Genomic DNA, 12,853 nt, shown 5'->3' on the forward strand with positions numbered 1-12,853 from the left:
CCCCAAATTTGCTATCCCTACATTTCTACATCCCTGCTATCCCTACATCCCATCCCCAAATTTGCTTTCCCTACATCCCTACATCCCTGCTATCCTTACATCCCATCCCCAAATTTGCTTTCTCTACGTCCCTACATCCCTGCTATCCCTACATCCCATCCCCAAATTTGCTTTCCCTACATCCTTATACCCCTGCTATCCCTACATCTCATGCCCAGATTTTCTGTTCCTGCATCCCTACATCCTTGCTAGATTCCTACATCCCGCCCCCAAATTTGCTATCCTTACATCCCTGCATCCTTGCTATCCCTATATCCCATGCCCAAATTTGCTATCCATTCCTGCTAGCCCTACAGCCTATCCTCAAATTTGCTATCCCTACATCCCATCCCCAAGTTTTGCCCTTCAGGTGGGATAAACCCCATACCCCTGGAGTATCTTGGCCTTCACAGAGCCGGAAATAGGAGCTGGGGGGTCTATGGCTTTGCTGTGTTTTTTTTTCTATGTAATCAGAAGAATGCTTTCTCCGTACCAAAAAAGCAGGCAATGCAGCTCAGCAAATAAACTTATCTTAAGGGCCCTTTGGGGAGAATGCTGATCATTTATTCTTGGAAAATATGCTGAGGACGGTATGCGAATAGCACTTCGCAGTACTTGACCTGCGTAATTCGAAACAACAGGGGTGAATATTTTTCTCGAGGCATCACATTTGAAAATACCTCCTACTTAGTTTGTCTTAAAGGCTTTTCTCATTTCTGGGTATTTCTAGGAAACACTTTTGTGACTGTCCAACTAACTCTGAGGTATGGAGGTTTGCATTGTCCCCCCAAGGTCACAAGAGGTGGCTGTGGCAGACACAGCAATGACATCCCGAACTAGAAGACTCTTGTCCCTCAGAAGGAGGGAGGATAAAACAGGGAAAGGGATGAAGATCCCCTTAGAGGCAGGGATCGTCTGTCTACTATATCCTTCTTCTGGTCGGTGGTGAAATGTCTCCAGAAAAGCGCCGCAGCCTCTGCTCAGAGGAGAGCACAACATTTCATGGGAACCACTTACATCTAAAATGTGCAGAAGAAAGCCAAAGTCTGTATTCACACTTGTGTCTCTTTTGGGGTGGGAGGGTCAGGTTTTCAGAGGAACTGAGCAGCCAATAGGCCCCCTTGATCCAGTGCAATAAGCATTTTGGGGAGGGAAAAAAGTGGGGGAGCCATCCTGGGCTTTCTGAACCCACTGGAGACAAGAGGTTGAAGAAGGGTCCCCAACTCTTGTTGCTTTAATGGTCATTAAATATGCTTGAAATAGCTTTTTTTGAATTAGGCCCTTACTAACCTCAGCAGGTCACAAGTTTCTTATAACCTCCAGACATGACTTTCTTTTCTGGCTCTGTGAAAGCATCCATTTCCTCATCAGCAGGCCAGGTGTGAGACAGGTATGTGTTTCTTCCTTCCTGCTGCAAATGCAAATGGAAACTCGTATCCCGAGTGCCCACAAGACGAAGAAGAAGAAATAAAATTCCAAAGCAGACGGGTTAAAATGAATGCATTTTTTTTTAAAATTTTCATTATAAAGTTAACACAGCTATCAAACTTAACTGGTAACAAAAAACCCCCAAAACAAAACAGTGACTAGATGTCGCTAGTGTGTGGTCAGTAGAAAATAAGGGAGAAGACAATGAGGTCACAAGCACCACCGCTCAGCCACAACACTGTCCCGAGGAGTTATTTCTGCAAATATATACTCTTGCTAATATATACATTTATTCATAAAATAAATAATCATAAAAAAAATCAGACTTAACAAAAAAAAAAAAAAAAAAAAGAAGGTGACACTCCTACTTTGTACAATAGCTTTGGAATTTCAGGTTTTATAATATGTGCATCCTGTACAAGGGAGCGGAGGGGTGGAAGGGAAGAAGGACTACGGGGCGATGTAGCACGGGTCGGGGTGGTAGAGGCAGGGCAGGAGGTGTGTGAAGGGGAGAGCGTGCTGGGTGCATGAGCCCCCCGCCACCGGTGAAGGCATTGAAATGACTGATTGACATGCTTGCTCTGGACTGCGGGGCTGTGCCGGCTGTGGGGTGGTGTCTCGGGATCTTCGGCACAGCTGGCAGGCTTGCCGGATCCTCCAAAGCAAAGAGAGGGCTCCCTCGAGGAGCTACGGGTGCTCATGGGATGCGAGCAGGGCAGGAAGGGTTGATCGGGCTCCGTGCAGAAGGGGACATTGAGGCTAAAGGTTGGATCGCAAGCCCATTGTGGGGGTGAGAGAGCTCAGCAGCTGGGAGTATAGGGTTGGCTTATGACTTCGACGAGCTTGGCAATGGGGTGTAGGGTCACGGTTTTGGGAAGGGCGTCCTCACAATGGGAGGGTTTGGGAGCCTACGTTGGAAAGAATCGGGCCTCTTATGCTTTGTTGGTGCTGGCGACATCAGGTCCATGCTGGGAAGGGATCTTGCCCCCACCCCGGGAAGTCCAGAGCATTGTAGGACCCCTTTCTAGCCTTTGCCTGTAGCAGTCATGCCCTGGGTCTGTTTTGGTGAAGAGGGCTGAGCGATGAGAAATAAATAAATACTAATAAATAAAGGAGAAGCAACCTGGAAAATCATAAAGGAGATCTGGGAAAGCTTCCTAGCCTGTCTCTGCACCCATGTATGGCTAAGACAGGCTTCCCTCCGATCCGGGGGCCTCCATGAGCCACACCGGGAGGAGGGCCGGCCTAGAAAGAGGGAGCAAAAGCCAAGTGGAAAAAGATTCTCGTAACCCTTGCAACCAGGGAGATCTGCCTGCCTGGATTAGATTCATAAAGCATCAGGATTTTGCTCAGAAGTAGGTTGGGTCTTCTCCATTATCGTCATGTGGTCAGGACAAGAATAGCAGAGATGTGTATCATGCGCACAGACAACGCATCGTAGGTTCGCTAGCCCATCCATCATGTAGACCCAAAGAAGTGTTTGCAAGGACTAGGCCCACACTGTGTTGCCTCTTGCATCAGTAGAAATTTGGAGTCATCAAGCTGATGTCAATGGAGTTGGTCGAGAGTTACAGCCCATATACAGGGTCCCATTGTAAGAGCCCATTGGCTGATTCCCAAAGATACAAAAAAGAGTTAGGAACGTAGTTCCTGCTGAGGCAGATGGGTCTAGTCGACCTGCCTCCCATGTGTCTTTGCAAACCTCCCCAGTCAAGTCTTACAATTAGAACGGCCATTATCCTTTGCCATATGCATGAGGAAACTGAGGCAAAAGGAAATGGGTATGGACTTATCTAAGGTCCCACTGTGAGTCGGCGTCAGCGTCAGAAGGTAAGACCACGGAAGATGGGGGCCTCAGCCAGGTGCAGTGTCTTGTGCCCTGTGATGGACAAATGAGGTCCAGCTCAGACTCTTGCCCAGGATGCAAAACCATCAGTAGCTCTTGCTGGAGGGTAGGAGAGAGGGAGGAAGGCCATGGGACCGGGTGCGGCCATAGGGGCCTGAGCTGTGGAAGGAGATGCAATCAGAGCCTGGGGAAAGCAAACCAAATGGCCCTGGTGCCCAGGAGGAGAAGGAAGACCTCAAAGAGATGGGCTCCAGCACTGTCATCTGAGCTACCATTTTGCAGCTGGCCTGGAGAGATCTGGCAGATGGAGGAAACATGACGTACAGCCTTTCTACCACCCCACGCAACCTCCCTCCTCTCCTCACAACATCTTATTCCTCCCTCTCACCAAATTTCTCCCAGGGGGTAGATGTCCAGCTATATACACTACAAGGCAGATCCCGCTCCCCATTTCCCTACAGACATCACTATCTGAGGAGCATCTTCTGCTTGGTCGCGTCTGAAGGAAATGCTCATGGCAGACGAGGACGGGATGTTCTTTTCTTATCATTTGCCACCAAAGATTATGCTGTGCTGCAATGGCTGGTGTCCTTGTCCCTGGTATAGTCTCACTATATGGCTTTTTACATGCTAGGTTTACTAGCTGTCTTTCTTCTCAGACATGTAGTTAAGGCATCCAGAGACACCTACGGTTGCACAGAAGACTGGATCCTCGAGGCAGGTGAGTGCCCATGACTCCCAGGAGGTTTATGCCATGGCTCTCCACTGTGCATTATCCAGGAGCTTTGCCACCCAACTCGACCATGTCAGCTCATTAATGGGCAGCCCTAGAAGGCTGCTTTCCTGTAGATGGATTAGCCACTGGAAAGGGAAACTGCAAACATCTACACCCAATTGAGAAGCCTATAATAGTCAGTCTTTTCTTGGGGTTGGGTCCTGACTGTCAAAGTCGAGATGCAAAGCCCATTGTGGAAGGGTACTGTGATATCCGAAAGCTTGCCTCTGTCTATACCAGACATACCGCTGGGCTGGTAAAAAATATCCCAAGTACTCCTGCTTCTCACAAAACCCATTGAAGTAAGTGGGCAGGTTCCCATTGGCTTTAATAAGCTTTGGAGCAGACCCACTGAACCCAGCATGGCACGGCCCTATTAAAAGCCTTCATCTCCTGCTCAGGTGCCTCGGACATGAATGAGTAGAAAACATCACACAATCACCCCCTTTTTTCCCCTATTTTCTTTCAATTTTATTCTCATTAAAAAAAAAAAAAAGTCCTAAAAAAAAATCCCTCTATGTCTTTCATAGAAAGAAACTCCATCAGGTCAAACTCATCCCTGGGATAACTCCAGGGGCTGCGATGGAGCTGGGCCAGGATTGAACAGGACTCACTGTGTCTGTCTGTATAGGTCTAGTAAACCTTGGATCGATAGCAGCATTATAGAGAAAAAAAAGGATTCTGTATTTTTTTTTCTTTCTCATGGGTGTTTTTGTTACATTGGTGTTTCCTGGACTGATCTACTCTTCCCCTGTTATTGGCACACAGACCTTTGTGGTACCAATCTTTTGCATCCAGGACACATTTGGTTACATGCACAAGACAAGGGGACTGTACTGTGTTTAATTAAGGTTGCGCTGGACAGTTCACATTTGTCACCGGTGGGAGGTGAATGATGCCGGGTCTTCTGTCTTTGGCGCGTGCTCCTTACCGAATAAATAAAGGTGGAAAGGAAAGGCGACGTAAATGGGAATATTGTTTAAGGGGATGCGTCTTCTTAGCACTCCAACTGCTCTCCAGACAGTTTCTCTCCTTGGGGCAGATAGAGGCCATAGATTACGTTTTCCAAAAAGCTGCCTCTGATACTCAGTACTTTGGCATTTGGAAACCCAACAAAAAAGGTGCCTTAATCTGGATTCCTCAAATCAATGGCTGCTTTGGAAAATGAAGCCCCAAATGACTTGGCTAAGGTCATAGGTTGGATCAATTTTAGGGCTAGCATTAGACCTTGAGAATACCTCGCTCCCAGGCCTATGCTTACATGGCCTCTCTCTCCTCCTCCTCCCCGTAGGCATGGAGACTCAGAGACGGGGCTACACCCTCCAAATGCATTTGGGTCCATTAAAAGAAGATGTGGGTGTTTTTTCATTGAATTTCATGGGAGATAATTGGCCCTGCTCCCCTTTTTAGCAATGCTAGAATGGGAGATGAATGAGTCCATCATAAAAATGAAGACGTTGAAAAATTACACATGGCCCTAGATTCAGATCCGTTGATCTGCATGGATGGGCCTGAGCGCTGGGATGCTTGAACCCAGGACTGGTTGATGTAGCTTGCGGTTCATCTCCATGGCAGACTGCTACTTTCCTTGACCTGCCTGCCATGACCTAAGCTTTTCTCTGCACTTCCTAAGCTTAAAGCAACTACTCATATTGGGCTTGATTCTGATCTGCCCTAGACCACTGCAAGTTAGGAAAAAGATTACTAAAGTCACGAGGGTGCTGGGGTAGTGATGTGAGACCATAATCAGGCCTTCAAGCTCTTCCAGGGTATGCCCAGCATCTTGAACACTAGTTTTGCGAGTCCCCTGAGCAGGACCAGATGCCTCTCTGTAAAGTATAATGGCTAAATTCTCTGCTGGAAATAGACTTAGCAGCAAATTTGAGCTATCATTATCTACATTCGTTAACTATCTACACCCGTGTCCTGTGCTACTTAGGGTCTCGTACAGTTCTCTGCAGTGCAGCGGTCGAGCTCTTTCTAGAAGAGCATTCAGGTACGTGACTAATATCTTCTCCGTGTGAGTCCTACCACTGAGTCGTGATCTTCAACAATTGCCTTCATTTCTCCATACCCGCCCTTTTCCAGCTTAAGAAACCTGACACATGGATTTCTAAAATACTTGGGTGTTATCTTTTTTAAAGCAAGCACTTGAATAGCTGTAACCTCGACTATTTCTCTCAGCAACAGCTTCATTCTCTATTTTTTTTTCTTTTGCTCTCTCTCTCCTTGCCTAAGCAGAAGTCACCCTAGCATGTGGGGCACCTGGAGAGAACTAGCTCCATCATTTAACTTCGAGGCACAGTCCTGAGCTGCTCCAACCTAAGAGTTATCCCAGGGGATGCCGTGACTCAAATGCATCCCCTTTGAGGCACCGCTCCAACTCGACTTTGTTCTGCTGGGGTTAGGCTCTGCTCCTTGCCTCTCCTGAACGCTGCCTGCTCATCTGCTCTCGTTTCAGAGAATAAGCAGATAAGGGAAAGAGGAATGAGTGGTATTTCTTCCCTAGGCAAGTTGGTAGTCACAAGCTGGCCCATAGGCTAGCTGCAGCTGTCCCTGCAGTCCATGGAAAGAGTCCGAAGAACTCTATAAAATCCCCGTTTCTCGAGGGTGAAAATAAAAATAGTGGTCTATTTCTCATTATAGAAGCCCAAGGTGAAGGGAAGAGGAGGAAGGAGACAAAGGAGGTAAGAGAGAACCACACCTTGACTCTGTGCCTGATTGACCAGTCGCTCAGAGCAACATATGCCAGGCGTAACTCAAATATGGTTGATTTACACTGCTAGGAAGCCCGGCGTGGATGAGTGGAGATGCAGGCCTAAGAACCCATCGCTCCAAGCGAAGCCCTGATTACTCTACAGCAAGCTAGATGTTACTGTAAACGGGTGACCCTAATAAGTACAGCAGCTTGAAACCTGCACGGGAAGGGAGTCACAGAACCAATATTGCAATAGGAGAAAGGCGGCAGCTTTGCACAGATGGCACAGATCTAAACTCTGCTCCTGGTCTGGGCTGGTTCAGTTCCCAGGGTTTGATCCGGCCTGGGACAGAGATGGGTACCGAATGCCAGAACTGCATCTGGATGCAAACTGAGCCAGAGTCTGGTGCTGTTCCAAGTTGGAGGTTTGGTTCAGGGCCGTGTCTAGGTAGCAGATGACAAATAGTCCTTCAGAACCGTATTCCCGACAGGCTTCTGCTCTAAGGACTGCAATAAGGGAGCTCGATGGAGAAGATGAAATGAACTAAGTGCACTTTCACTTTCCAGCGGCAATTACGTTGTGTTTTAAGCAGAACGGGAGGGGAAAACTTTCCCCATTTTTCCCTTTATCACGATGGTCTGGGACACAAGGAGTCTTGATCACCCGGATCACCGCCAGCGAAGGCTCTACCTCCAGAGGCCTGCGGTGCCCGGCGTGGTTCATTGGGAGCCTTCTTGCTGCATTGCTATGTCACATCCAGCTTCAACAGCCTGCGGCTGGGACACTGTCTCTGTGCGAGTTGGGGGAGAAAAGAGCAGTTTCAGTCCCAGTGGCCATGCACATCCTACGTCCTCTTCGTGACCCACTCCAGGCACCGACGGTTTATACACTGCGTATGTGTGCGTATCGCATCCTATAGCACGTGCAATACAGGAGTGTCAGTGGGCCCTCTGTAGACGTCCATCCGTAGGCTTGCTCTCACTCTGCAGAAGCACTATATGCGTCGCTTCATGCTATGGCGTATCTGGCAGAAGCCGCTATGTTAAAAAGTCCTTGCTAATAGCTGGTCCGTGCTATAGCGCTGAGGAATGGTTGCAGACTTCTCCTGTTCCCAGGAGAAGGGGGATTTTTTTAATTAATGAATGAACCCTTTTTAAATTTATCTTTGCCATTCGTTTTATACACAGCATCTTGGCATTGGGGATTTCTAATATAGCCTCTCCCCTGGTTAGGAAAAGGCGGTATTTAGGAAAATGCAAGTCTTTCAAAGGGCACTTGATACCATGAGTTGCTCCTGGAAAAGGGAAGGGAGAAGCAGACTCACGTTCTTGCTAATGATCTTCTTCCCAGTTCCATGCTGTTGGCTAGTTAAAGAAATCACAGTCTCCTACAGGAGGGATAATCTGGGCACAACCTTTTTGTTACCTGCAGGTAGATCTTGGGAAAGCCAAGAAGTCATTAGACCTATTCTATCCAACCAGTTTTAGCCTTTTTATTCTTTTAATATAAAAAAGTAGCGCTCTCTCACACACGCAACCTCGAAGATGTAGGCTCTAGTCTGTTCCTCCACAGGGAGCCTGCAGAGAGACGTCCTGCTTTATTTGCACGTGTGGACATCATAGACTCGTATGCATTCCTGACAACGGACATAGCAACACCAGTGGAAGATACAGTGGCACTTCTCTTTCCTTTTCTCAGTCCTTGTGTTGTGTCCGCGGCCGCAGCACAACAGGTCGCATCCATCTATCCCGTGGGAGGTGACGTTGCAGATCCGATCGCGGGTCCCAAAGGAGCCGGTCTCAGGGTTCGGCTCGCAAAAGTTTGGTGAGTTCTCATAGTAAACCAGGTCTTTCTCAGTTGGGGCCTTGAAAAAGTTGTATTTGGGCCTCAGCGTCTCCACCCAGCCACGGGATTCCCGGTGCTTCTCCACGACCATTTCGGAAGCGCTGTCGTACTTGTCCTTGAGATAGTCACCGATGACCCTGAAGTCTGGTTGGGACCACCAGCATGTCTTCACTTCACAGCTGCCCGACAGCCCGTGACATTTGCACTTGAGATGCATGAGTTCAATAATAGACTGGAAAGAAAAGTGGGGGAAAAAAGGAAGAGGGAAACTATTATGACACTGTTATTTCTCCAACACTTCTCATCCTAAAGAGTCCCAGGGAGTGAGATAGATCTGTAAGCTGCTGTGAAATAAAGCTGCATTAATGTAGCTCAAGGGCGGGCAATTGTTTTGGGCGGAGGGCCGCTTACTGAGTTTTGGCAGGCCATCGAGGGCTGCATGACAGGCAGCCGGGGGCAGATAAATATTAATTTTCTAAATTTTTTAGGGGCCCCGTGGGCCGCGTAGAATGGTCTGACGGGCTGCATCAGGCCCCCAGGCTGCATTTTGCCCACCCCAATGTAGCTACATCACATATAGAAGCCTTATGCATCTAGCTCCATCATGTGTCATTTCATCCCATGTCAAACCTGGCAGAAAAGCCAAGTTCTCCCGATAAACAAAGCGGTTTCGCTGCTGGATGAAGTCACTCCTGTGTAGGAGTGTGGAAACATCCCCAGAGCTGCATTTGCTCCAAATGTTCCCTTCGCCCAGGAGTGTAGGCAGCAGTTTAGTTGCTTGTCATACATCTGCTGGGGCATTACTAATGGCTTTGGTAGCAAGGGAACTTACAGAGACTTTTCTGCAAGAACTTGAGAGTCTGATGCACCACCTGCCCACAGAGTTGCTGGATTTTCCCCTTCCTATGAATGGCTTTTTAATAGTGGTCAGTCAAAACGGCCAAGAAATTGGGACAGGACATAAAGAAGTATTTGTTTGTTGTCTGAAGCCATGGAGAAAATGCCGCGGTAGAACGTACTGTGAATATCAAACCTGGGATTTGGTTAAGGTGCCCACGATAACACTCCTTTTCTTTCCAGAAAGAGAGGCTCAAGTCAAGGAAGGGTATCGCCAACTGAATCATCAGCTATTTCCTGCTGCACCCTTTGGGTTTTCTCTGAGGGTTTTCAGGGATGCTGAGCAGGTCAAACCTTGATGGCTGAGAGCACAACCACAGCGCTGCCTACGTTTTCTCACCAGCCTCATAATAGTGAGCATTTTCTTTAAAATCACATCTCCCAGTCAAGGGAAATGGTGCAAATCTCAGCTTTTGTTAAGGGGGAAAAAAAAAATGTCTAGCTCTCGCCTTCCTGGTTGCAAAAGATTCAGAAACCAGAAGATAAAAGGGACCCAAATTGGCACTGATATTTTTTAAAGCAATATCTTTTTCTGAGTTTTAAACCAATCTTTTGATTTGATTGTAGTTCCTGATTTTTGAATCCTTCAAGCTGGGATTGCTCCATCTGTAGGGGGACCGAGCTATGAGATGGAAAGGGTGAAAATTCATCCTTGGTTGATACGATAGCCGTGGCCATACGTTTCAATGAGAGTCCTGCTGCCTTTATCTATGGATGAGGTCGGTCCACAGATTTCAAAGGCGCTTAGGCGAGAGACAGCCTTATGCAACCGTACTCAATAAGCTGCGTTTCAGACGGATCAGCAAATTTCTGGGTGCATGAACAGACTAGCTCCAGTCTGCGTCTAAAAGCTATGCCATGAATCAGCACCTATAGTGCGTGATCAATGTTTTCCAGGTGGTTTTTCTTTGTGAGTGAGGTAGCATCACTCACTGCTAAGGAGGTTGTAATTAGCTCTGAGAGAACCACAAAGTGTCTGCTTTATATAATAATGCTGTTCTTAATCAAAGCTTTCGGTCTGGAGGCTGGATTTGAATTCTTATGGGAACTGGCTTGAAACATCTCCGGCGGCTCGTTTTTAGCTGGAAATACTCGAACATCGAGACTAGGTGCACTCACCAAATGAGTGTTGGTGTGATGAGAATGGGAAGAATAAGCTGCTTATGGAACAAAAGGATTTAGCTGCCAAGGTGTGGTATCTGCTATGCACCCTATGATATTTGTGAAGGGCCTAAAACCACTAGAGAGTCTCAAAGTTAGACTGGGAATGCAAACAGGCCCTACAGCGAGTCTGAATGGTACCTATGGAGCTCTACACAGTATTTTTCCATTGAGGCTCATTAGAAGGCAAAATGCACCTTTTCATCCTACCCAGCTCTAGTCTTTATTCCTATAGCCCGTTACCATTGGAAGTGCTGGGTAACTCATGGCACCTGTGTTATTCTAGCCAGCTTTATAGCCATGTAAATATTTCTTTCTTCCTCCTCTGCTAGTTTCATAGATTTCATAGATTTCATAGATTTTAACCTCGGAAGATCATCGAGTCCAGCCCCACATCCCAGGGACAGGAAGTCCGCTTGTAATCCCCAATGAGGAATTATGCTTCTCCGTGAAATGAGGACCCCCACCCCCCCCGAAGTTTTGGCCTGTCCTTGATGGGGTTCCCATAGACTGGTGGAAATCCATGATGACTTCATAGTTTATCCACGTGTGCAGTCATACGTGTTTCTACATACATGAACAGGGTCTGCTCCCACTCCCATTGACATCAATGGCAACAAAGGAGTAGAAACAGGCTGATTTATTTTGATTCTGTTAGTCACTGGTACTTCTCTTCTATATAGGATATGCAATAAGGTCTTGTTTTGTGTGGGGAGGGATGCGGACGTGACTCCTGTAGAGGCTGCTGGGACAGCTGACTCTAAGCCAAGAATGCTTCCTAGACTGAGTCTCTTGGAATAGGACAAATCTTAGAAAATGAGGGTTGAAGGGACCTCAAGAGGTCACATCTAGTCCAACTCCCTGCTCAAGGCAGGACCAGCCCCAGCTACATCATCCCAGCCAAGGCTTTGTTGAGTCAGGTCTTAAAAACCTCCAAGGATGTGGAGACTTCTCTAGATAACCTGTTCCAGGGCTTCACCATCCTCTTAGTGAGAAATATGTTCCTAATATCTAACTTAACTTTCCCTTGCTGCAACTTGAACCCAGAAAGGCCGCAGTGTAATCTGGCAGTGGCATGGTTGGTAATGAGCTGTTTTCCCTTTGGGGAATCAGTGCTAACCACCATCACTGGGAGCAAATGTAGGTCTACTGGGGCCTGGAGAGACACAGAAAAGCCTCTGTGAGCACAGAGACAGTCTTGGGGCCATGGATTTTTTATCCTGAGTTTGGGTGCTTTCTTCAGAGCCCGGGAGGTTAACACCTAGAGGCTGAGATCCAGACTCTAATCTACCTCTTAATCATCTAAGTGTATTTAGGTACCTAAGTGCAATCCTATCCCACCTTGCTTGAGTCCCAGAAAAAGCACTTAAGAGGCAGGGCAGGTGAGTGCTCCTCCTCTTTGCTGCTTTTTGTGACATAATCCAAAGGCTCAAACGATGGCATGCTGTGTCAGATAGGGTCACACTTAGGCACCGCTTACATGGCCAAAAGGTGGACTACAACCTGGCCTTAAAGCTCTGAGCTACAACAGGATGTTGGCACCGTGACACTCGGCATCTAAGCCCTCGACTGTTGGGCCCCTGATCCCTGCAGCACAAGGCAGACAGTGAGTGGTGTCTGAGGCTCCCTACACAACGCAGGGGGGAGAATTAGGGACCTTGGGGTTAGACACACACAAAAAACAACCTGCTGAAACCAGCAAGCAGGAAATGCTAAGGTGTCTTGAATCCTTTGGGGGCTTCTTTCTAACACAGAATGGGGGTTGCCCCATCTTTCCAAACACAGCCAGAAGAGGCAATGCTGCCCCCCCCACCATTATACACTCACTAGGGGGTATATAAGACCTATCTTCAACTCCAAGCTTGCCTTGAGGGGATCTAAAACCATCTCTTGGATCTCCTAGGAAGGTGGCTTTGATCTCCCCAAGCAGAGGAGGGCCTTCATGATGGGTGTCCTACACCCTGGGTGGGGGCAGCCCTGCCTGCTCCTCCTTGTGCCTGCCTTGGGCTTGTGGGCATACTCTGAGGGTATCTACTCGATTGGGCTCGGTAAGGTGGCTGGTGGAGCCATGTCTTGACCTGTAGATCTCTTCCAGGTTGGTGAACCTCCTTCGGCGGGCTTTAAACTAGGCTCGTCGGGGGAGGGGGAAGATGAGGGCGGAGG

At 47.8% G+C, this 12,853-nt stretch overlaps 1 protein-coding gene across 1 annotated transcript in view; it reads right to left on the minus strand.

Annotated features, from left to right (window-relative positions):
- Positions 1–6,767: 6,767 nt before the first annotated feature.
- Positions 6,768–12,853, minus strand: part of WNT3A (Wnt family member 3A) — a 91,578-nt gene continuing 85,492 nt past the window's right edge. Inside the window, exon 4 of the mRNA XM_019529525.1 lies at positions 6,768–8,864. Coding sequence (XP_019385070.1) covers positions 8,385–8,864 — 480 coding nt within the window. The 3' untranslated portion in view covers positions 6,768–8,384. The remainder of the gene's footprint in view (positions 8,865–12,853) is intronic.

This window comes from Crocodylus porosus, unplaced genomic scaffold (assembly GCF_001723895.1).
Source record: "Crocodylus porosus isolate Cpor-Errol unplaced genomic scaffold, CroPor_comp1, whole genome shotgun sequence".
Lineage (NCBI taxonomy): Eukaryota > Metazoa > Chordata > Crocodylia > Crocodylidae > Crocodylus > Crocodylus porosus.